Source organism: Symsagittifera roscoffensis, chromosome 7 (genome assembly GCF_963678635.1).
Source record: "Symsagittifera roscoffensis chromosome 7, txSymRosc1.1, whole genome shotgun sequence".
NCBI lineage: Eukaryota > Metazoa > Xenacoelomorpha > Acoela > Convolutidae > Symsagittifera > Symsagittifera roscoffensis.
The window spans coordinates 13,438,542-13,463,828 of record NC_087068.1 but is presented as its reverse complement, the minus strand read 5'-3'; the positions used below and the strand labels follow the sequence as shown (position 1 = coordinate 13,463,828).

The following is a 25,287-nucleotide window of genomic DNA, read 5'->3' as shown; positions in this document are numbered from 1 at the left end:
GAACTTGAAAAATTTCAGAAAAAGTATCTCAGTTTCGTGAGAAACCGGTTTGATCTTTTTGATTTTTCGTCTAAATTTGAATTAAAGAGGTGAGCGTGCAGACGTACAATAGCTAATTTATGCTTTTTTAAAATTTGCTGCAATAATAATCGAATTTAAGGCTAAAAATGAATTGGATTTTTATCAATTAAAATGGATCATTGTTTCAAAAATAATCTATTATAACGGATTATCCTGGCAAAAACAATCATTTTTCTTGCCAAAAGAATGAATTATAATCGATTATAATGAATTATAATGTTTTTTTTCCCAAAATAATCGATTATAATGGCAATAGAATCCATTTTGAGGCCTGTATATTTACATCTTTAATGGATTATAATGGAATATTTTTCTCTCGGGAATCCTTTATAATTGATTAGAAACCATAGGCGATCGGTGCGGGATGTCACAAAATACAGTTTGGCCTCAAATGCTTCAGAAAAAATCTAGGGTTAGTCAGCCTAAAATGGTTATCTCAAAATAGTACAAAGGGGCAGGGGCGGATTTCGGGGGGGGGGACGTCTCCCCCCAGGGATTCGACCCCCTGCCGACTTAAAGGGTCCCCCTTTTGTACTTTTTCGAGTCATTCATTTTTGGTGACGGACACTAAAAATTTTCTGCTAATATATGCTCTTTTTATATACTGTTTTTTGGCCTGTTTTTTTCAAAATTTTGCCTGCCGCGCAATCTTTTCGGCCAAAAAGTGTCTTTGTAGTGCTTTGGGAGAGCTCAAAAATACAATTTGGTTGACCTAAAAAAAGTTGACAAAGTTTGTCGACTTCTCGAGAAAATCCTAGTTCCTCCTCTGCAAGCATTTCAAAATTTCAAAGTCACTTGCAAGAAAACGTGCGATCGTATCCGACTCGCCGGCAGTATTTCGATCAATCAACCATATGGAATCAAAACATGAACTTCAATCACCCATGTGAAGATTCAAAACAAACAACGAACACAAAGATACAGAGCTACAACAGCCAGACGCTTTTGGTCACATCTGCAAACGCCAGATCCATAGAAACTCCAATAAGAGTGAGAAAGATGCAAAGATGGACTTGCCCCCCTGCTATGGCAACTGTGGAGACAAACACGCCGCATCCTACATCGACCTGCAACACATTCAATGGCGCTGGAACAAAATCAGGAAATATAATTTGTTTTTTAATCAAAATATGGTGGGGGAAGACCTGAGACATGCATAAACGTGCGTTTCAGGCCCTGAAACGCACGAGAGGGAACTTCTATATCACGCACCATTCCAGTCTATGTAACTACAAGCGGAACTAGTCTACTGTCGCATTGTTCTTCGTCTTCTATTTGCCAGAAGAAACTGTGATTAACCTCTTTAAAAAAAGTGCCCAAAAGCCAGCGAAGAGCTGATTAAGACATAGAGCGATGCCTGGGCTGAACAAGCACGACTCTATGCAACTAATGGCTAACATCCGGATAATATTCAATGAAAAGAAGAGGATCATGGAAGCTATTTGAACCAAATTTTCCCAGTAAGTACCCCGAAAAAGACAACTAAATGAATCTCTTTAACTATTTTCCCCCTTTTGCAAAAGGGGAGGAAATTCGTTATTAGGTGCAAAAGTCTCATATGCTTAATTGTTGGTTTATAAGTTCTTTGTAGTAGTGACCAGATGTATTGGTCAAATTTTCTACGCCACAGGCAAAGTTGTGAGAAAAAACAGGCCACAAAGTTGCGTTTTTAGGCATTTTTTGGAAAACTTTGACCAAAAAAATGCGTTTTGCAGGCGAGCGGTTGCTACTCAAAATTAGAAATTATTTGTCACCGAAGGCGCTTTTAGAAAAATTCAGGGTTAGTCAGCCAAAAATAGATATCTCAAAATAGTTTTTAAAAAAAGGAGGACCCTTTGGGTCGGCAGGGCTCGGATCCTTGGGGGAAGGGGGAGGCATCTCCCCACCTAAAACCGCTACTGTCGACACTCTAAATGAATGTAATTTAGATAAACAACTCGATCCGTCGGTAACACAGCAGTTAAATTGGAGTTTTGTGTGCTTTGTGGTTTTTTCACTCTGTTTTCCTTTTTTCCACTCTGTTAATGTTATAGCCCGTCTTTTCTTGAATCCGTTGCCAATCAAATCTGATTTATTCAACCTTTTCGTTCCGATTTTCGATACGAAAGTAACGGAATATATGTGCTCGGGATGGGTTTTTTTTTCTTCAGACAAATTTCGACTTTTTAACTAGCCATTTTTGACGGAATTTTTTATATCATTCGAAAGGTATTGTTGTCCTGAGCTCAAATTTGAAAAGATATTTCACCTGTGATCATTTTTCGTAAAGTTACGGGGGTTTAAAGATTGCCATTTTAGTTAATTTGGGACAATTAACGCGCGATATATTTCGCGCTATTAACGCGTAAGCGGAGAGTTAATCCGTTTTAAAAATCGTTCCAAATTGGTTAAAAGAAGCTTGTTTGCCATAATTGGTTTGTTACAAGGAGCGAAATTTATCCTTTTTTACTTAATATGGCGTGTGGGGGGATGATTTTCATAAAAAATTTTAAATTTTAGAAAAAATTTTTTTTTCATTTTGTTTTATTTCATTGAATTTTTTAATTTTATTACTGCTCCTTAAACCTTAAAGGGCAGTCGGAACATTCAGGGCTTCGCCCTGATACGAGCAGTTTTGTTGTATTAAAGGTCCGATGCACTTTCATTCCAAAAATTTTGTTGAGAATGAGTCAACAGTAATTGTTGAGATTGAGTTGACAGGATTTATCAGATCGTAGACAGTATGTATGAATCAACAGTCAAATCGCATAGTCAAAAAACAAAATGCCGCGTCCCACGGGGCGCATTTTTGGAAAAAAAATTCTTATTCTTTATTTTAATGATATACAAAAATTGAACTAAAACACAAACATTTCTTTTTATGCCAATGATACTTTTATCAAAACAATTAGGAATCAGAAGAAGGAAATTAGGAATCTAAACGGAATCAGAAGAGCAAGTAATCAATTAAATGGAGCAATGAAGATACTGAGCAAATTTGAGTTCGTGTCACGATAGACAACTGGAAATCAAAATTACATTGAAGATGTTGTTCCGACTTTCGATACGAAAGTAACGGAATATTTGTGCTCGGGCTGGGTTTTTTTTTCTTCAGACAAATTTCGACTTTTTAACTAGCCATTTTTGACGGAAATTTTTTATATCATTCGAAAGTTATTGTTGTCCTGAGCTTAAATTTGAAAAGATATTTCACCTGTGATCTTTTTTCGTAAAGTTATGAGGGTTTAAAGATTGCCATTTTGACCAATTTGGGACAATTAACGCGCGCTATTAACGCGTAAGCGGAGAATTAATCCGTCTTAGAAATCGTTCCAAATTGGTTGTAAGAAGCTTGTTTGCCATAATTGATTTGTTAAAAGGAGCGAAATCTATTGTTTTGTACTTTATATGGCGTGTGGAGGGATGATTTTCATAGAAAAATTTTCAAATTTTAGAAAAAAATTTTTTTTTCATTTTATTTTATTTCATTTAATTTTTTTATGTTGTTTATGTTATTACTGCTCCATAAACGTTAAAAGGCAGTCGGAACTTTCAGGGCTTCGCCCTGATACGAGCAGTCTTGTTAATAACTTTGGATTCATCATTCAATTTCGCAAGATTTGTAATTAACAGAAGTTGAAATAACTTTACGAAATCAACATTAGGTTGATCAATATTGCATATTATTATACAAGTCCGCTTTCAAATTCAGAAATAATTGTATTGAACGTGCGGTAAACAGATTAACTAGAGTCTTTAAAATTCAAAGTGTTTGAACAGCATGTTGATTACTTAAAATACTGAAAGTTTTCAAAAGTTTTCATTTGCTACTAAACTTCATAAATAATGCATCTGGCTCACAAAAAGTCTTCTTTCGACGTTTTTTAGATTATTTATAAAGTGCGCATTTGAAATCAACAACTTTCTCCGTAAGTTTCTGGAGACTGCAATAACAAGAACTAATGAGCTAATGAACCAAATACTCTCATTTTTTTCAAAATGTTGGTTCTCGCCAAAGGTTGCATTCTCATCAAAGTTGGTCAAATTTTTCACGTACAACTTTTTCTCTTCACTAGTTTTCAAAATTGAGTATCCCAAAGTTATACCTCTAGTGCTACATTGCCATTCTGTTAAAACTTTGTTTTTTGAGCTCAAAGACCTCTGAAAATAGATATATTATGATGATATCTCAGACTGGGTTCATTATGATTATTTGTAAAAATTATTTGTTGACTGTGGACATATACTGGAAACAATATATTATAATATATTAGATTTTCATTAAAGTTCAATTAACCTATAACCATCAGGCAATAAAACCTACAAGCATATTAAAGAGATTCAATCAGGCTGTACTCTTTTGGTACTTGAGCCTCATGTTTCGGTGTATGGGTTCTGATTTCTGAACACTAGACTGTGCTCTAAATTGTTACCCTGGAAAAAAATCGCTAATTTCAACTGTCAGCAATTCCCATTCGATCAACAAGGGTGGAATACACTCTAATGCAATTTGTAAAACGTAGGTTGGACTGGCACCACTAAACAGAAAAAAAAAGAAAAATTAACAAAAACTAACAAATAGTTACCAATAATTGCCTTTAAATAATAAACAATCAACTTATTTTTTGCCTCTTTTTTTGGTATTTTCAACTAGAAAGGAAACAATTAATGTTTTTTTTAAATATTAAAATCAAATGTCTGTTGATGGATGCGTGCGTGCTTTGCAATTGTAGGAACTGTTCTGCTGCAAGAACCGTCGGGCAGCTTTTATCTTCTTATAGAGTGCGAATTTAAGAGAAACGATAGCGCTCCACTTGTCATTGAAACCCAACTTGGCGTAAATTGATTCAATTTATCGTCTTTTCTTCCCATTTTTCATTTCTTGACAAACCTCACAAGCTACAGACAGTGAATAAGTAAACGGCTGGGGTTATGGAAATTGGGAAATGATCAATCAATGTCGAATGCATGGGTATTAAAATCATCACAAAAGCCCTTGGGTGGTATCTAATTTCTATTTCATGAATAATTAATTATCGTCGCAGACAATCAGGGCATTAAGCTATTGAGAAAAAATGGCTCTGATTTTGCATTCATGGGAAATTTTCAATTTCCCAAATAGGGCATATTTAAGGGGGTATTTTTGGAATGGCATTTAGAGTCGCTTTTTCAAAACGGACGGAGTCTTTCGAAACGGCTTCTTCATGAAAGTTTGCTGGTTTGATGTTTCCGTCAATTTTGTTAGTCAACTCAGGAAAAACAAATTAATGATTTGATGACATGTTTTAATAAAAAAATATATTAAGACAAGTTTAGATGGTTGTTGTGCACGTCAAATAAAATATTATGACAACAGTAATCCTTGCCAAACAAAAAATGGGGGAAAACATTTTTCTTCTATTTTTTTTCTTCAATTTTTCCTACTCTCTTAATGAATTTAGTGAATTGGAATAATCAGATAAAATTGAGTGATCATTTGAAAAAAATGTAAAAATAGCCAGCAAAAACTGGATAGTGAAATCAGATTGGGAATTCACTCTTTCTCAATCATTTCTAATTTAAATTTATTCTGAAATAGCATAATATGTTCCATCGGGTTCGACGTCGCGTAGGACATCAGCACTATTTTAAAATTATCACATCTATTCTTAGAAAAAACAGAACTGAATCATGGATCCTACATAAAAAAAATTTGGTCCGTCTAAGTTCAAAAATTAAACTATAGCCACACTTTGCAGTTCCTTACATCGATAAATCAGAAGCTTCTCATTAATGATTCGGCGTAAAATCAGAGAAGTAAATAAGAAAATTGCTCCCAACAAACACTTTTTGTGGTATCAAGACTTTCAATTGATATTCACATGAATTGAGAAAGCAAGAATCAATGATGCATTGATAAAAGTTAAGAAGAACTGCGAGTAAGACCAGTTGAAATACAAAATACAAAATTTAATTCGAAAATCTTTTTCTCGCCATTAGTCAGAAAATCCATGAAAATCAGAGAACGACTATTTACGACAATTAGGGCTATAACACTTGATCTCCTACGAGTTTTTCTTAAAACACCTGAAATTGGCTGAACACACACTTTGGTTTTGTTCATTCAAATCACTTCCAATGACGTGGTCGGAACAACGAGACAAATATTTGACCATAGCCCCAAATAACTAAATTACTCGAGTTTATTTTGATCAATTGGTTGATCTGCAAAATCATTTTTTTCTTGAAAAAGCGTGCGGATTTGTTTAATTAAAAAAATCCAGAGTTGACGTCCATAGAAGAAAAATGCTTATCATACAGTTTCATTTATGAAGTCTATGGGAAAAATGCTTATCATACAAAATTCATACAAATTTTATAGTGTTTTAAAAATTTTTACTGAACAGTTTTGGTCTATTTGCCTCTTTTGAAGCTTTCTGGTCAATAAAAAAAATGATTGGAAATTTTCGATAAAAAATGCTTGTCATACAGTTTTCATTTTTCATAGAAAAAATAAAATTTTCAAAAACAGCAAAAAAAGGAGTCTAGGTAACTTCAAAAAAGATTTAAGTAATTATATATAAGATAGAGGGCATTTTGACAATCAAAAACATAAATTTTATTTCGCTCGGAAAAATGTTCATTATAAAGTTTTCAAAAAAGAAAATTGTATGATATGCTTTTTTTCATAAACAAAAACACGATTTTGAAGTTTAATCCTTTTTTTGGTTGCAAACTTGCTTTTGTGCTCAAAAATAATTTTCACGAGAAAAAAAATTTTACACTCCTGGTTTTCTTATGACAAAAAGTCGTGGTTAGTGTTTCGGATGAAACACAAAATTAAAAAAAAAATTAATGTGTTTTTATTTATGGCAAAATTGCTTATCAAACAATTTCATAGTATGGAAAAATGCTTATCACATAAATTCATAATATGGAAAAAATGCTTATTTTGCTATTTTCATATACACTTACTTTGACTCTATGAAATTGTATGAAAGAGTATGAGAAGCATTTTTTTCATTTATGAAAATTGTATGATAAGCATTTTTTGAAGCTCTGGTTCAGTTTAATAGATTTTAAAAAACGCAACGTTTAATCGGTCAGTTTTAATCCCCTTAAAAAATAAAAAAACTCAGATTGGAAAAAATGCCTTTAAATTGATTTAAAATCGATTTAGATCAATTTTTTAGTCCGGATTTCAGATCAATTTAAATCGATTTTAAATCGATCCAAATCAATCTTCATCTTTTTCATCTAATCTTCGTACTTTTTTCATACTAAAATCGATCTAAATTTAATCGATTTACCACCCCCACCTCCCCATTCATGTTGACTTTGACCCCGCGGCCGTCAACTTTTAACCCCCTACGCCTGCGGAACAGAGAGGTAGTTAAACGTGATTTGGGGGAGGGAGGAGAATTTAAAGAATATTTATTACATTCCGGCAATTAAAATCTGGCGGGTTCTTCATTAACAGGGTTTTTTTGTTGAGCAATAACAGAGTTAACAATTACTAACTTTAGAAATAAATAAATGGATTATAATGGATTTTTAGTTTTGAAAAATAATCGATTACAATAGATTATCTTAACAAACAAAAATTCCCGCACTGACAAAAATGGTTTCAGATTGAATTAAATTGATTTTAAATTGGTTTTAAATCAATCCATATCGATTAACAATGTACATTTTACGAATTTAAATGGATTTTAAATTGATTTAAATCGATCTTCTTGAAAATTGTAAATCGATTTAAGTGTGTAAAAAATCAATTTAAATCGATTTCGATGGATTTTCCGACTCACTAAAATCCATCCGAATCTCACTTAAATCCATTTTAAATTGATATAAATCGATCTTTCTTCAAAACTTTAGATCGATTTGAGATTTTTGAACAGAAATAGGCAAGAAAATTAAAGAATTTTATCGATATTTTGGTCTTTTTATTTGGTAATAGGCAAGAGAATCATAGAATTTTATCGATGTTTTGGTGTTTTTATTTGGTCTTTTTTATGCTACAATACGATATGGATGTGAAATGAAGAGTGATAGGCAATGAATAAATGCAATAAAAGTTCGAAACTGATAAATCTCGAATGAAAAAAATCGATTTAAATTGATTTAAATCCGTTTTAATCCCCTTAAAAAATAAAAAAAACTCAGATTGGAAAAAATGCATTTAAATTGATTTAAAATCGATTTAGATCAATTTTTTTAGTTCGGATTTCAGATCAATTTAAATCGATTTTAAATCGATCTAAATCAAACTTCATCTTTTTCATCTAATCTTCGTACTTTTTTCATACTAAAATCGATCTAAATTTAATCAACATACTTTTTCATACTAAAATTGATCCTAGTCTATTTTTGTCAGTGCGGGTAATCTATAGCAGTGCTAAAAATAACTGATTATAATATATTATAATGGATTTTTTTCCTCGAAAATAATCGATTATAATGATAATCTAATCGATTTTGTGGTCCGAATTTTACATCTGTAATGGATTATAGTGTATTGATTATTTTCGTCTCAGAAAACCATTATTGTCAATTAAAATCCATGAGCGCTCGCTGAGGGCAGATATAATGCATTGCTTGTAAAAAAATTTTGAAGCGGAGTAGCTACTTCATAATGTTACTTTCCTATTTTTTGTTCATATTTGAATATCGACGATTTTTCAAAAATGCTTAGATAATAATATTAAGTCATCAAAGTTAATTTCTGAAAAAAGCATCTTTATTTCCGTTAGGGGGGAGGGGGGTTGTAAAGTTGATCGAGTTTTTCTAAACCAAAACAAATTTGATAATTCAATTAAGGAAAACTAAAAAATGTATAAAGTTTAAAATTTTGCTGAAAAGTGTCATTTTTGCATGTTAACCAAAAAAGTGGCTTTTATATTGTTGGAAAAGTTCGTATTTTTGAGAACTGGCATTTTATGAAAAACAGTTTTTTTTCTGACAGTTGATTATTCATTTTTAATGTTGGGCCAAGTACAAGACACATTTTCATTTAATTCAGTTAATGTAAAACTAACTTCTTCGTCATCGCAAATCAAACTAACTTAACCAAATTTAACCTATTATGGTCAAAAACGAAGACTAAGTTCAGCCACTCTTTGATTTGGAATAGTCGAAAAAGCGACCCCGTTAGGCACTTTAACTCGGAAAACAACAAAAAAAACGTTTCAGAAAAGGTATAATAATCTCTAAAACACGTTTGAAAAAGAAATTTAAAAATTACCCAATCGTCTCCACAAGTAAAATGATTATACTTTTGATATATGATTTTGCGTGAAACAAAGAATATCCAGGTCTAATATTCCTTTTTTATTTTGTAATGGAAACAAAATAAAAAAATGTTTTTTTTTTTCAAAAAAAAAGACGAAATATCTCAATTTTGAAGGCATGATTTAGTTAGTGTTCCAAGTCTCTAAGTAAGCGAAGAATCTTGTCTCTTCATTGTTATTTTTGAAAATGGGCACTGCCTGGAGCAACTGTCAATCATGTAAACAAAAACAAAACAACCGGTAAACAATCACTTGCTTTATGGCCAAACATGTACACCTGATGACAATTATTAGAAAGAACCGGTCAGGCGGGAAAAGCAAATAGATCAATTTTTTTCTGCACAAGAGTCATAAAAATTTCATTTCGTTTCCCCAAGAAAAAACAAATAGCCGGGGCGTTCTGGCAATTAGCCAAAAAAGGCGGAACAAGATAATTCGCAGCCTCAAGTCTTCATTTTCCAGACTTAACTGAGAAAAAAGTAATCATAATTGGGAAAAAAACGGAAGCAAACTGTAATTACAGTCGTGCTTTTTCAAATTAACATCAAAAAAGCATGGGTGTTTTGAGCTCGAGAATAACTTTTGCTTGCAAAGTTCACTCAGAGAGAATAAAGAATATATATTAAATAGTGAATCCATAATCGAAGCTAAAAGTTTGTTCCCTAATGGTGAATCATCACATAAATGTTTCAACAATTTTCAATGAGACCAAAAGAAAGTTTTTTTGAGCTCCCAAGAAACACCCAAACCAAAAAAAAAACTCAGTGTAACTCTAGTCCAACTCTTGAACTCAACGGCCAGTGGAGTATGAAGAAATTTTTTGACATAGGGCGCTTTTTTAACCTAATTTGACAAAGTTTTCAGTACCGCTGTCGTTTTTTTTTGCCGCTGCCGTTTTTTTTGCCGCTGTCGCTTTTTTGCCGCTGTCGTTTTTTTTCGCTGCTGCCGTTTTTTGGTGGCTGTCATTTTTTCATTTTTTCGATTTGCTTTTTTTTTGGCGCGCGCTCCTTTTACCCTTTTTAATATTACTAAATAATATTGGCACCAAAAGGCGCCCATAGAAAATTTTTAGGGTTAGTCAGTCAAAAATCTTTGGATTAGGACCCTCTGGGAGGGAAATTATTGGCATGCAGTTATATGTGGCTCTAGGTTGAGGTCCCCGCTCGCATGATTCTGTTTACTCGCCATATGTTTACTCATTGACAAGAAAAAACAATTCAGAATACAGCAAAAATCAAAAATCTCTAGAAAAAAAGTTTAAGCAAAAAAAGGCTAGTATTAATTAAAACCTTGGGCGTTTTGAAATAAATCATAACAATAACGACCCATAAATGCATGCAAGAAAAATGCAAAATCCATCTGCTAATTGAACTTTCCAGTTTTTGATCTAAGACTGAGCTAAAATATTCATTTAATATATTGAAGTGATTTCAAAATGTGATAGAAGGACACCAGTCAACTTGAGGAAGTGCTCGCTTCGATGATTTAGTTTGTTCTGTCCAAATACTGGCCGCCTTGTTGACTAAAATTAAGAGAAAAAACAGAGTGCTGACTCCAACCGTTGAGTTTCTTCAGACAATTTTATTGATCGAAATGAAAAAAAAAGTTGACGGAAATTGGGTGTCTGGATTCCATATTTGAAAAAAAAATATCACCACCGCAACCAATTTCTAACCACTATGGGCGTTTTAAAAATCAAATGTTATACTAAATAAATAACAACCTTATGGGCGTTTCATATAACCATTCATATACCCTGAGTGCATATTGTAATGAAAAATTCTTGGCCTCAAACCTAAATTGAGAAAAAAATCTTAATTAGCGTGCGCTTTATTAGTTATATTTTTCAAACGAAAACATAAAATAGATTTTGAACACAGTATTCTTAAAAACAGAGGCAAAATAGTTATGCCAATTTTTCAAATGAAAAAAAGAAAGAAATCTAAAATGTAAAATCATAAGTGACAATTTTCGAAACTGACATCTCTTCAAGTGACTTAAAACGTTTGTCTTCAAGGCAAAGTTAGAGCAAACTGATTCTCAATATGATAAAAACTAGTTTGGAGTCAATAAAATTAGAACAAATTTATAGTTATAATTTCTAGAAAAAGCGCCCCTCCAAAATTCTAATGATCGCCATAAATGAGATCAATCAGGCCCATATACGTGGCATAGTTGCGCGTGGAAGAATATATGAGTGAAATATGTTGGCGTCAAGAAAAAATCAGTTCAAATCTTTTGCCTCATTAGTTTGGTAAAACTAGTTTGCATCAATAAAATTTTGAACAAATTTACGTTTAAATTCGGGGGCTATTCTCATGCGCGAAGGACCGAATGGGCGAAAAACTTCAAAGCGAAAAACCGAGAACAAAATTAGTCGAAAGTCATTTTTAAAAAAAAAATCAATTGCTATTCAATTAAAATGAATTAAATGAAGCAATATTTTGCATCTTTCATAACGAAACGCTTGAAAAATTTGTTTCAATTCGGCGGTGGTCAATGACAATTTGAAAATTCTGCATATTTTTGCCGTTTTTATACTCGACCAATATCAATATTAAGTCCCTGGAAATGTTTATTTTCTTTCAGATTTTCACGTTTTCTTTCCAAATTTTAGATTACTGAAGTCTGATTGGCTGATTTTTATTTTCGAGCATTCGGTCCTTCTCATGTGAGGGATTCCACTTTAAAATGATTACGAAAACGCGAAGCGCCAAACTTTTCACGAAGAAAGAAAAAATAATTCAATCAAGACGATGTATGTTTCATTTTTGTGCCAGAAAAAAAACGAATATGAAATATGGGTCCAAGTTTTTATGTGCGCAAAATAATTCTTCATGCATTCAACTAGCTTTAGAAAACTCATACAATTTTGAATAATCTCAGCAATTACCTCGAAAAAACCTGTAGAGTGTTAGTGTGTAACAAACTGTATTTTTTGGTTTATTTAATTAAATTTATGTCTTAATTAAATTTATTTACGTCTTAAAAAATCATTCTTGGAAAAAAGAAAGTCAACTAAGTTTAAAACTGAATTTAAAAATTTCAAAAGTTGTATCGAACCATAGAATTTTCTCACTTAAACTTATTGTTCCGGTTTTCGTAACGAAAGTAACGGAATATTTGTGCTCGGGTTAGGTTTTTTTCCTTCAGACAAATTTCGACTTTTTAAATAGCCATTTTTGACGGATTTTTTAAATTCTCATTCAAAAGGTATTTTTGTCGTGAGCTTAAATTTGAAAATATTTCCCCTGTGATCTTTTTTCATAAAGTTATGGGGGTTTAAAGATTGCCATTTTGGCCAATTTGGGACAATTAACGCGCGATATAATTCGTGCTATTAACACATAAGCGGAGATTTAATCCGTCTTAGAAATCGTACCAAGTTGGTGGTTGAAAGAAGCTTATTTGCCATAATTGATTTGTTACAAGGAGCGAAGTCTATCCTTTTGTACTTTATATGGCGTGTGGGGGGATGATTTTCATAAAACATTACAAATTTAAGAAAAAAAACTTCATTTTATTTTATTACATTTAATTTATTTATGTTATTACTGCTCCATAAACCTTAAAAGGCAGTCGGAACAATCAGGGCTTCGCTCTGATACGAGCAGTCTTGTGCTTTTTACTCTTTTAAGCGAATCAAGTTCGGCCACCAATTTCCAAACGTTTTTCTCCAATATCGAAGCTGTACGAATCACAACTGTCACGCATTCGAAACCTCCTACTGTACGTTTATTGCGTTTAATTTTGTTAAACGCGTGAAAACGAATAAAAACTTTTTTCCCCTGAAAGAACACACAGATCTCTAATTGATCATGTTAACACCCCCCCCCCCCCCCCCACCCCTCTATGGTACCTTGTAAAGAATCCCCCCTCACTTATGCTCAACTGGATTGGTTTTGTATTTCTCAGAAATGTAATCTGTCGCATTCCTATAGATTGACGTTATTTTAATTCGCATTCCTACTGCTTGGCGTTATTTCAGTACATTTCATCCAAACCTTGTTAACTATTTCCCCCCTATTGCAATAGGGGGGAGGGGGGGGGGGTGAGTTAACATGATCCTCTCTAATTTTCGCAAACAAAAAGAGCAGGTTGCAGAGTAAGCCACAGAGAAAGTTCCGATCACGGATGATTTTTTATGTGTTCAATTATGAATCTAGTGCAATTTTTAACAAAACAAAATGAGCGGGTTTCACGATCACGGGAACTGTAGAAAACATATTCACTGAAATTCGTTTAGCGTGGCAGAAAGCGTGGTGAAACAAAGTTTTTGGGCGCAATTGAGACAATTATTTTTTCAGAATATTTTTAGCTGGGAGAAAAAACTGTATTCAGACCACTTGTTTCGACACCGAGTACTTTTTGAAATAAATTGTTCAAGTGAATCTCAGTTTCAAAGTGTGTTCAGAAAAATCGTATTGGTTTTGATCACTTGAGCTATTCAAGTTCAAGGCATAACAAAACTGCTCGTATCAGGGCGAAGCCCTGAATGTTCCGACTGCTTTTTATGATTTTTGGAGCAGTAATAACATGAAACAATTAATTGTAATAAAATGAAATGAAAACTTTTTTCTAAAATTTGAAATTTTCTTTGAAAATCATTCCCCCACACGCTATATTAAGTGCAAAAGAATAGATTTCGCTCCTTGTAACAAATCAATTAGGGCAAATAAGCTTCGTTCAACCAATTTAGAACGATTTATAAGACGGATTAAATCTCCGCTTACGCGTTAATAGTGCGAATTATATCGCGCGTTAATTGTCCCAAATTGGTCAAAATGGCCAAAATGGCAATCTTTAAACCCTCATAATTTTACGAAAAATGATCACAGGTGAAATATCTTTTCAAATTTAAGCTCAGGATAACAATACCTTTTGAATGTTTTAAAAAAATTTAGTCAAAAACGGCTAGTTAAAAAGTCGAAATTTGTCTGAAGAAAAAAAAACCCATCCCGAGCACAAATATTCTGTGACTTTCGTTACGAAAGTCGGAACAAAAACTATATACACGGATATTTGCTATTTTTTTGAAATATGTTTTATGTGAGGAATCCGACTGAAAGTATTTTCACATGATGACCACATTTGCTCCTCTAGGAGTTTTTCGTGATGCATCTAGTTTTGCGTAAGCGACATTTTTGGCCGTAGTTCATACCATTTACTCACTCAATTTTTTTTTACAAAATATTATAAATTGAATTTCGTCAAATACAAGACTTGACACTGAAGCTAATAATTTTGTCATTATCCATGCGTGGATTCAGTGGCCGATGAGACACTGAAACTTTAGAAAAAAATTGTCAGAAAAACAACCAGTAAAAACACATGTTCACTTGGCAGCGATAGGCAAATAACTGAAATTCGTTGGTGCTTAAGCAGACCGTGAATTTCAGTTGACATAAATATCAATAAAAATGTGAATCTTTTTATGTCATTTTGTTTTCTTTTCGATGATAATCTGCATGTAATCGAGATCTCAAATGCCACAACTAACTGTGCTTTTCCTTAAAAAACAACATGCCCCATATGTCACTGTTAAGTTTTATGATATGGCCAGTCTTAAACCAGAATCAAGTAAGCTCTCTTGGCGCTCGTTTCTCAAGAGAATGTTGCAATCCTAATCCGTCTGCTGTGTTAAATATAAATAGATAGTCTAGTGAAATTATCCGATGGTTCAAACATCCACAAAAGAGCATAAAATAATTGTCATCAAAACGTCTAATAAAATAGGATTTCCTACAAAATATATGTATCATTTTTCATCCGAGTGATATATAATCATGAGGGCTTTTATTGTGGAGAGGAAATTTTTGTTTAATTTTAGTTCTCAGCGTAAAAGCGAAAACAAAATTTGTTGCTTTTAGAAAAAAAATTCATTTCGGTTTTCTGAGGTTTCTGTTAATCAACCTTAAAGCGTAAATTGACCTTGGCAATAGAATTATCTTCACAGTTCAGTCGCTGTTTATGTCATGAAAACCCAATACCAACAAACATTTATATACAAAATAGTATGCGTAAAATAAGCAGATTGTACAATCTCTTTAGGGTAAGGGTAAATGCAGTTTGTTATTCCGCGGATATTTCTGGATCGAATTAACTTTAAGTCAAGGCAGATGAAAACAGGGTCTATCATTTTTAAACGTGTGGTTTAAGCTCTGTTCTAATTAGATTTCCAGAAAGCAATCAGAGATTTAAATTACACTTTCCCGCTGGTATCTAAATCAGTTTTTCCTTCTTTTCTGCTGAAATCTTTTTACCGTCGTCAGGTATTACAGAACGAACCCCGCCCTTTTATTACCTCATCAGTGTAAACGTGCAGCCTTCGTATGAAGCAACTTTCAACCAAATCCAAACCCAAACAAGACTGCTCGTATCAGGGCGAAGCCCTGAATGTTCCGACTGCCTTTTAAGTTTTATGGAGCAGCAGTAATAACATAAAAAAATTAAATGAAATAAAATAAAATGAAAAATTTTTTTTTCTAAAATTTGAAAATTTTTATGAAAATCATCCCCCCACACGCCATATAAAGTACAAAAAGAGAAATTTCCTTCCTTGTAACAAATCAATTATGGCAAATAAGCTTCGTTCAACCAATTTGAAACGATTTATAAGACGGATTAAAACTCCGCTTACGCGTTAATAGCGCGAATTATATCGCGCGTTAATTGTCCCAAATTGGTCAAAATGGCCAAAATGGCAATCTTTAAACCCTCATAACTTTACGAAAAATAATCACAGGTGAAATATCTTTTCAAATTTGAGCTCAGGACAACAATACCTTTTGAATGATATAGAAAATTCCGTCAAAAATCGCTAGTTAAAAAGTCGAAATTTGTCTGAAGAAAAAAAAACCCACCCGAGCACAAATATTCCGTCACTTTCGTATCGAAAGTCGGAACAATAAAAAATTGGAAATATGTCTGGTGCTCTTTTCTAGCAAAACTGGTTGCCTTAAAATGAAATAAAGACTTGACTCCTTAAAAACATCAAAACGAGGATTTGTCGTTATCAAGGCTCGCGCAATATAAATATTTGGTTGTTTTTTCTTTCGTTGAATGTGGGTCTTTCTGGAATTTCGACGAATTATAAATGGCTGGTTTTGAGGCCAGTCATTTGAAATTTGTTGAAATTCTAGGAAAACCCATTTTCAAAGAAAGACTTTATTTTCAGAAGTATCATGTTTTCTAGGCCGCAGTCTGCATTTTGTTATAAATAGCGGTTTTTGAAGTTTTTGAAAGTTCTTGAAAAAACTGCTGTCCCTATTTCAGTAACATATTAGATTTGAAACTAAGCTAAAAATTCTCTTTGTAAATCAACTTTATGGTTACAGGCGTGAATGTGAGTTATACAATTCTTGGGTGTTTGTTCCGACTTTCGATACAAAAGTAACGGAATATTTGTGCTCGGGGTGGGTTTTTTTTTTCTTCAGACAAATTTCGACTTTTCAACTAGCCATTTTTGACTGAATTTTTTTATATCATTCAAAAGGTATTGTTATCCTGAGCTTAAATTTGAAAAGATATTTCACCTGTGATCATTTTTCGTAAAATTATGAGGGTTTAAAGATTGCCATTTTGGCCATTTTGACCAATTTGGGACAATTAACGCGCGATATAATTCGCACTATTAACGCGTAAGCGGAGATTTAATCCGTCTTATAAATCGTTCTAAATTGGTTGAACGAAGCTTATTTGCCCTAATTGATTTGTTACTAGGAGCAAAAACTATCCCTTTGTACTTTATATGGCGTGTGGGGGGATGATTTTCAAAAAAAAATTCAAATTTTAGAAAAAAAAATTTCATTTTGTTTTATTTCATTTAATTTTTTTTAGGTTATTACTGCTGCTCCATAAACCTTAAAAGGCAGTCGGAACATTCAGGGCTTCGCTCTGTTACGAGCTGTCTTGTTTGTATTTTGTATCTGAAACTTTGTTTAGGGAGATTAGGAGGTTTGAAGCTCAAAAAGTATTATAAGCACTTTCATTAAACATTTACTAATTGATATTAAACTATTATTTAAAAAGAAATCCTTATAAATACAGCAAATTTGAGCTAAACATTGTTTTCTAAATAGTCTCCTAATACAGTAACAACAATATTTTTAATGTTAAAATTTTTGGAGAGCGGAAACATAATTTATTCTGCTGTTTATCGTGTTTTGTCTACTTGGGAAGATTTGGGCTAACAAAATAATTGATCTCAAATGTTAAAACTTACATACTGAGAAGATATCACCTCAACCCAAATTCAAATGTAAAAGGTGTTTCGCCTGCTATCTTTTTCACTAAGTTCACGGGGCTGCGGAAAAAAAATCAAATCATTCAGGGTTTTGCCGTGATACGCACAGTCTTGTTTTCATATACTCAGTTCAGCTGTTATGATTTTTTCGCGATTTGGCGATTTGGAGGAAAAATCATCTCTTTATGCTCTTTTTATTCATTTATTACCACAGAGACAAAGTCTTAACAGGAGTAATAAAATTTTATTGTTCCCACCATTTCGCGAAGTGGGAAGGAACTTTCTGCTGGGTGTGGTTTTTACTCAATTTTGACTACCCCCATTACTTGTGATTTTGGTTTTGAAAAATCAAGTAAGTTATCTTTGTGTCGAGACTATTTGTCTGAATTTTTGGCTATAGACACCAATTTAGATCAACGTTGGTCTGAAAATTGGTTTTAAGGCTAGCTTTGTTTCAGTCCCATTATATTTTCAACCCCCCCCCCCCCATACACACACACTACACAAAAACAAGATTTTTTTAAAAAATTTTTTGTTAAGATATATGAGGTCGTGACATTATGTGCTACTTGCACAGCAAGCAGCTATCCTCACAATGAAGGGTTTAATTCAAGAATCTAGGTATTAGACATACACCTCTTCAGGTTTTTGACGCCCATATGTCAAAAGTTTTCAAAATTGGCAACATAAGCTATTTTCAGCAAATTTTCAGCAGAATGGTCAGACCATTTTGGCTACATAAGCTATTTTGAGCATTTTTGGAGATCTTGAAAATTGAATTACATAGATGGGTGTTTTCTCACCTAAATATTTTCTCCCTTCACTTATGTTTTGACACCAAGCTGTCTTAGATTTCTACTTATTTGTATAAACAAATAGAGTTTAATCAAAATCAAAGCCCTGCAAGCGATCAAAGCATTTGAACTTCTCAAATCGAACAAGTAAACTGAACAAACGATTCTTCAATTTTCATAGTTTAATACAGAGTCAAATAAAATTTATTTCAGAGTCAAATAAAATTTAGTTCTAATACGATTATGCATGCACCCAGTTCAAGATAATCCAAAATTTATTAAATTTTTTTATTTAAAAGACATCGACGCTTTCGAAATGTTATGAAAACATTGGATGTGAAAGTCTAATTTGAACCAAATTCAAAAATTTGAAGAATTCAAATCAGACGGCTTTTGTTCGCTAGGTCAATTGACCCTCGAGCACAGTGTCTAGATGCCATAATCTAACACCAGTTTAATTCATGCAAAACCGAGTCAAGTCGTCGATGGCTCTTTTCTCAGTCAGGAGTCATTTGAAAAGTAAAATGACCTTCCCAAATCAAAATTAGCTGTCAGCGCAGACGAAAACAAAGCTTTTCTATGAAAACTGCATTAACAGTAAAATTGACGTCCTTAAGTAACCAATAAAAATTTAAAAGAGACGAAGCTGTTTTTAAAAGTTCAGATAAGTGGCGACGTAAATGGTAGTTCAAGATATACAAATGAAATATAATAGATGCGAAAGACAGACCAGGAAAAAAAATGGTAAGAAATACAAACGATGCCTAAATTTTTCAGAAATCTAGCTAATTCAATTTTTATATGGCAACTTAAAATAATGAGGCTACTTAAAAATTTCCTGCCTGCTTTGAATTGCAAAATGAGCCCATTACTAAGAAAAAACTGACTCAAACAAATGCAATAGATGATCGAGGACACCTAATTGTCATCATAAAAAGAGTTTAAAAAATAATCTACGTCCCCCAAAAAAGAAATTAGACCAAATTAGGATCTACTCCACCCCCCCCCCCCTCAGCGTTCAAATCAAACTAAATTTGTTAGGCCCAGCGTGTAAAATGCTCTATTCTGATTGGCTGAAATTTCGAACTCAGAACCAAGTCAATTTTCCACCCTAAACGGGTTTTTGGAGTCTCAAAGGAATCTGATCAAAGATCAAATTATTATATTGAAACGATGTATGACCTTTTCCTGGTCTCTCGATGTTGACTGCATCTGGGAAGTAGATGTCCGGAGTCCAGATGGCCTCCGCGTACTCCTGGCCCAAAGTGACCAGTTCAGGGATCTCTTCTCTCGCATCTGCCAACTTCTGTCCCTCCGCCTCTGGAAAGCAAAGTGAGGTCGAATATAGATGAAAACTAATCTCACCAGTGGTTTTGTACCGCAAAAAGACAAAAAACTTTGAGGTGATTCAAAAGAATTTTTTTTGCGAACAGTTTTGAAGTTCTGCACTTCAACAACTAGAAAAATTAATTAATGCTAAATGTAACCGGCAAAAAAATTATTGAATTTTTCCTGGAAGACGAATTTCCCAAAAAATTAACAAGCGATCTTTTATTGGCTTGATGACCTGAAACAGCCTGCACCGGCAACCACGTGTCAAAAGGGCCTTCAATTAAGGATGTCTGAAAAATGTATAAATGGGGAATGGGAGTGCTCTTTAAGCAGTTAGCAGTTGACGAAATTATACGTAAATTGAATACCAGGTCTAACTTTGGATCTTCTAAGCAACCTCCTCCCCAAACTTATTAAATCTTGTCAACAACAGGGGCGGATCTAGGATTTTCTCGAGGGGAGGGCGGATTTTCAAAAAAATTTCGTCGATCTTTTTTTTAGGTCGACCGAATTGATTTTCCGGGCTCTCCCAAAGCACTGAAAAAACCCTGTTTTGGTGAAATTTTTTGCGCCGCAGGCAAAATCTTGAAAAACAGGCCTACATAAAAATGCGTTTTTAGGCACTTTTTGGAAAATTTTGACCAAAAAAATGCATTTTTTTTGGCGCGCGCTCCCCCCTCAAAGTAAATATATATTTAGGGTCCGTCAAAGTAAATATATATTTAGAAAATTTTTAGGGTCCGTCACCAAATATGGATATCTCGAAATAGTACAAAGGGGGGACCCTTTGGTTGGTAGGGAGTCGAATCCCTGTAGGAGAGGGCGTCCGCCCCCCCCCCCCCTAAATCCGCCCCTGGTCAACAACCTCCTCCCCAAACCTCTCCCCCCTTGGTAACTGGTTATGAATATTCAAATTATAAGGAACTCAAACATCCGGTAAGCAACAAAAATTGATCAAAATTGAATCTTTTTAGGAATTTTCCGCCTTTTGCAATAGTTCAAGGGGAAAGTGTTCGTTAGCAAGATGGATAATTTTCACCACCATTCCCTCACCTTTTTTCTTCTGCAGATCTGAATCGAGTTCCACTTTATGGTCGGAATCATCCTCCGAGGACGTGTTAGATAGAGGTCGTTCGTGATGGCGAGAGGGTAGTTCACGCTTCGACTCTTGTGCGTCTATGTAGTAGTTCGAGGAATTGTCTGCCACCAGGAAATCGAACGTGGACTTGAGTCGCTCGTCTCGCCATAGCGTGCGAAAGTACATGTCTATCTGCATCGTCTAAAACATAATTGAGAATTTTCAGTTGATTGAAAAATTTCATTAGTTATCAGCTCATTATCTCCTATTATCAGCAAATATTAAACTAGGTCTATAAATGCATTTGAGCTGGATTATTAGTTTCAACTATCTGTGCAGTTTCATTCACTTTTTCATGTATAATTGAACCAAAAACGACGTCAGGGGCAATTTATAAAAAACTGGAATGCCTAAAATTCAAGCATTTAAAAAAAATGCAATTTTCAGTATTTCGAATCGTTTTTTTTTTCATGACATGACAACTGGAGAATTTTTAAAAAAATTTTCATTCAGCTTGAATCACGATTGAAAACGGGGATCAAGTTAACATCCCAAACGGGGATCAAGTTGAATCACGGTTGAAAACGGGGATCAAGTTAACATCCCAATCAAGTTAACAAGTAAAATATCCAAACTGTAACTCTTTCCCACCAAAATTGGCATGAAAATCAAACTGCAAGAATCAAAAAGGCAAGCGATTTTCTGATTGTCAATTATCCAAGTGACGCCATAAGCAAACATATATTTTTATGTTACATAGCGTGTACGAGGCTCAAGCTAAATAGCTTTTTCTCATTGAACTTTTGATTGTTTTAAGCGCACAATTTAGGGGCTTAAAATTAAGAATTTTTTCTTTTTGAACTACGAAGTTTTTTTAACCCCAAGTGTTTTCATCGACACTCAATGCCAGTCAAATACTTCCGGAAACTGACTCGATAAAAGCAGCTTTGTTTCTTATTTCTAGCTGACGATCTGAATTTTACTTGAAGGCTTAATAGCGTTTTACTCTTATAGATTTTATAGAGTAACTTAATAACTTCTAGATTATAATCTAGAGTGAAATTAAACAGCACTTGAACTATTCAGTGTTTCACCATGACACATGCAATCAATGATTAGGTAATCACGTGAATAGCACCTGTTGCATATCGAAAAACCAACAAAAACAAAACTTAGAGCGGTAAACCAGCCAAGAATCTTGTTTTTTTTTGCGCCAAAACTAAGTTTTTAGGGCTTAAGTTAAGCATAAATAACACAAATAGCTATTGTAAGCCAGCTCGCTGGCTTTATTCGCTCGAAACTGAATAAAAAAGAACAAAAACTAAACCAGTTTATACTGTTGTTTTTTCTAATGTCGTTCGAATCACGACTGAAAGAGCTTCATTTTGGTATATCGCTCCACTGCGATGATTTTTTGTGTTACCTGATTTTGAGTGGAAATAAATTAGAAAAAAACTGGAACAAACCCAAATACAAAATTCCTCCATTTTTCAAATGGTCGAAACAATAAGCATGCGTATATTTCTTTGACAATTTTACGCCCTAATTGAATACTTGTAGTATCGCTCGAATTCATTGATAATGCTAAAATGGCAAAAAGGAAAGATTTTTTGGGACAAAATGAGAGAAAATAATTGCTGGCAAACCTTTCAAATGGTTTACGAAAACTATCGAAATTTGTACTTAAGTATTATTTATAAGGCATTCAGAAGAAGAAGGCTACCAGTAGGATCTTTTTTCGTTTTCACTTTTGTATTGTTTTCCGTTTTTTTTTTAGGTGGAAAAGTGATTAAGATCAATGTGTTTTTTTTTGGAATTATTTAACCAGCAATTTGGAAAATATTCATTCATGCTTACTAGTGGATTAGGAAGTTCTGAACACAGCATCATTAGAAATTTCAATTGCGACAAAAATTTGCAAAAATTTGGAACTAGTAAGAATTTGAGATTACTTTCTTCAATACAAAGGTCTTTCAAGCAAATCATTATTCGTCATACTAAAGTGTGTTTGTAAAACAAAACAATCCCGGTAGATTCGAGGCAAGAAAATTTTGATTCAAAGTGATACAATACGCCAACTTCAAAGTGATACCATACGCAAAAAAAACAGTTTGTACGTTAAATAGGGTGTGTGGGGCATAAACCTAAAAGCTCTCTCTCTCTCTCTCTTTGAACTTTTGATTGTTTTTAACCCACAATTTAGGGGCTTAGAGACACTTATTCGCATAAATTCTAGTTTTAAACTTTGATATATGCAAGCATCTAGGGAGGATTGGGTGGGGGGGATCGTGGTGGGGCATATGTGTAGCATTTACCATTGAGCCTCAGACAATTCAGCCAATTTCAGATACAAACATTTCAGCCAAAAACACAAATAATTCAGCCAAGAACAATCCGACCAAAGTAGATTGAGGAGAAATAGATTAGAAGAAAAAATAAAAACTTTCTAATTTGATTACAGTCAGAAAGCATTCACCACTTTAACAATGAAATCTGAACCATCAAATGACACATTTCAAAGATCGTAACAATTTTGCTATGCATAAAGTTTTAGGATATTTTAAAGTTACGAATTAGTAAAGTTACGATGTTTTAAAAACTTCTGTATGTGATCTCGATTGTAATTGCTTGCGTTCTAAACAAGTTTTCTTTAGCAATCGAAATTTTGGGTTTTGAATTTCTAATGACCTCAAAGCCATCAGTCTCTCCACATTTTTTTGGCAATCCTTTGCTCATCTTTGAAAAGTCTGATGAGCTTGGGGAGGATAGGGTGCTTTGTTGACACGATTTCTTTGAAGCTGCCATTCGATGACTCCAATGCATTAATTGTACGAGGTTCTCCAATGAGAAACCAATTAGAAAAGTTCCAATCGGCAATATCAAACTTTGGTAGGACCAGTTTGTTTCCAGGACAAGCTCAATATAGTTGTCTTCAAAGTAGTCCGGTAGACTCTGAAATGGTTTTAAACGATCCTCTTTTCGCTGCTTTTCAAACGCGTACGTTGCATCGTCAACAAGAACGAATTCCATGCCAAAATTAAAACTTTTTGGTGTTTAGACGAAACTCAAAATTGTTTTTGTTTTTGCGCCTAAGTCCAACTTTTTTGTATATTGCCTGGTCCAAATGGAAAAAGCAAAATTGATTTTATAGATCGTGCTGCATATTCTTAATGACGTTGAAATTAGGGCTTCGAAATCAAGGACTACTTTTTTCAGAAATGCTTTAAGCAGCCGAAACTTTTCTATGTTTTTTACTCGAGTCTTGTTGGGCAGTAAGTCGTACATCAAGGGTATGAGTGTGTATTCGATCACATCATGTATTGTATAAATGTGGTAGACATCTGGTGCTACTAAAAACGTCCCGTCGCAATGACAGATTTCAGACTGACATAGCGAATCCAGAGAAGGTAATGTTGCAAACACCAGAGTTCGGTTGTCTGATTTACCAGAACTGAAATCTAAGGGCGCATCACCGCTGTGTGCAATTTTGTGAGGTTCAGAAATTTCGTCGACGCTCTCAATTTTTCTGGTTTTTGAAATTGTTTACAAAGCTAGCTGGGTGATTCGGTTGATACTTCAAAGAGATGTTGAATAACTCGGTCTTGACGACACTACATATTGAGGCAAGTCAATGTGGGCGTTGAAGACAATCGTTCGGGAAGTGTTATTAGTGTTTGTGGCTCGGTAAATGAGCATGATCAGTTTTTAAGGTAAATTCTTGCAGTTCGTTCAAATTACTCACTGCTCTGCAATTTCTGAAGTGATTTACATTGCCATTTAGTGAGGCCGTTCGCCAGTTGGTTTTTTTAAGGGTCAAGACAAAATATAGCCATCAAGACAAAAATGCTTTTTTTCCGCGTTCAAACAATACGAATTACAATTTTTAAGTCAGCTTTTGTTAAAAATGAGTGAATGCAAATGATTTAGATACTAATCAACCAATTGTTAAAATTAGTTAGTTTTGAGGATTAGGCAACGTTGATTGGGTAAACGTCCCAAATAAATGCAAAAAGTAGTCGTTGAACTCGGTACTGGTTTCTGGTTGCACAGTATTTTGTTTGCAATTAGTTTGTGTTTTAAAGAAAATTAAATAGTTTCAATTTAGTTTCAACCAACTACCCAATTTAACTGATTGGCGGTTAAACCTCCCCCGGCTATGGCTTGATAAGAATATCAGAGTAACTCTGTGACAAGGTGGCGGTGGTCAACCCTTGAACTGCTATCTTTTCTGACTGCCTGTGAAGTTCTCAATTTTGGTTCTGCTTTCATGTAAACTGGTTAAATTTTGAGTAATGTGCAGTTTTCGTTGAGCTCGATTTTTACATAGTCCTTATTTTATATTTGAAACATCATGATTCGAATAAAATTCGATTTTTTTTAAAAGTTTTTTGGTTCTGTTTATTTTATCTGTTTCATATGCATTTGAAAGGAAATAATTATAAGTCATCTAATTAAAGCTTTAATGTTTTACCGCATGTGAAAATTTTTGCGCATTTGAAAGGAAGTAAT

General features: G+C 33.7%; 3 protein-coding genes across 6 annotated transcripts in view; 1 reads left to right on the top strand and 2 right to left on the bottom strand.

Moving 5' to 3' along the window:
- LOC134851803 (uncharacterized) overlaps positions 1 to 20,974 on the bottom strand; it is a 59,754-nt gene extending 38,780 nt beyond the window's left edge. The window contains exons 1-2 of the mRNA XM_063868042.1: positions 20,754 to 20,974; positions 19,551 to 19,688 (exon numbers count right to left, since the gene is read on the bottom strand). Coding sequence (XP_063724112.1) covers positions 19,551 to 19,688; positions 20,754 to 20,964 — 349 coding nt within the window. The 5' untranslated portion in view covers positions 20,965 to 20,974. The remainder of the gene's footprint in view (positions 1 to 19,550; positions 19,689 to 20,753) is intronic.
- The window catches only part of LOC134851799 (CD109 antigen-like), a 385,923-nt gene that overhangs the window by 332,363 nt on the left and 28,273 nt on the right, over positions 1 to 25,287 (bottom strand). The gene's annotated exons all lie outside the window — the stretch shown is intronic.
- LOC134851802 (recQ-mediated genome instability protein 1-like) overlaps positions 20,107 to 25,287 on the top strand; it is a 234,447-nt gene continuing 229,266 nt past the window's right edge. Inside the window, exon 1 of the mRNA XM_063868041.1 lies at positions 20,107 to 20,119. The gene's annotated coding sequence lies outside the window, so the exon portion shown is untranslated. The remainder of the gene's footprint in view (positions 20,120 to 25,287) is intronic.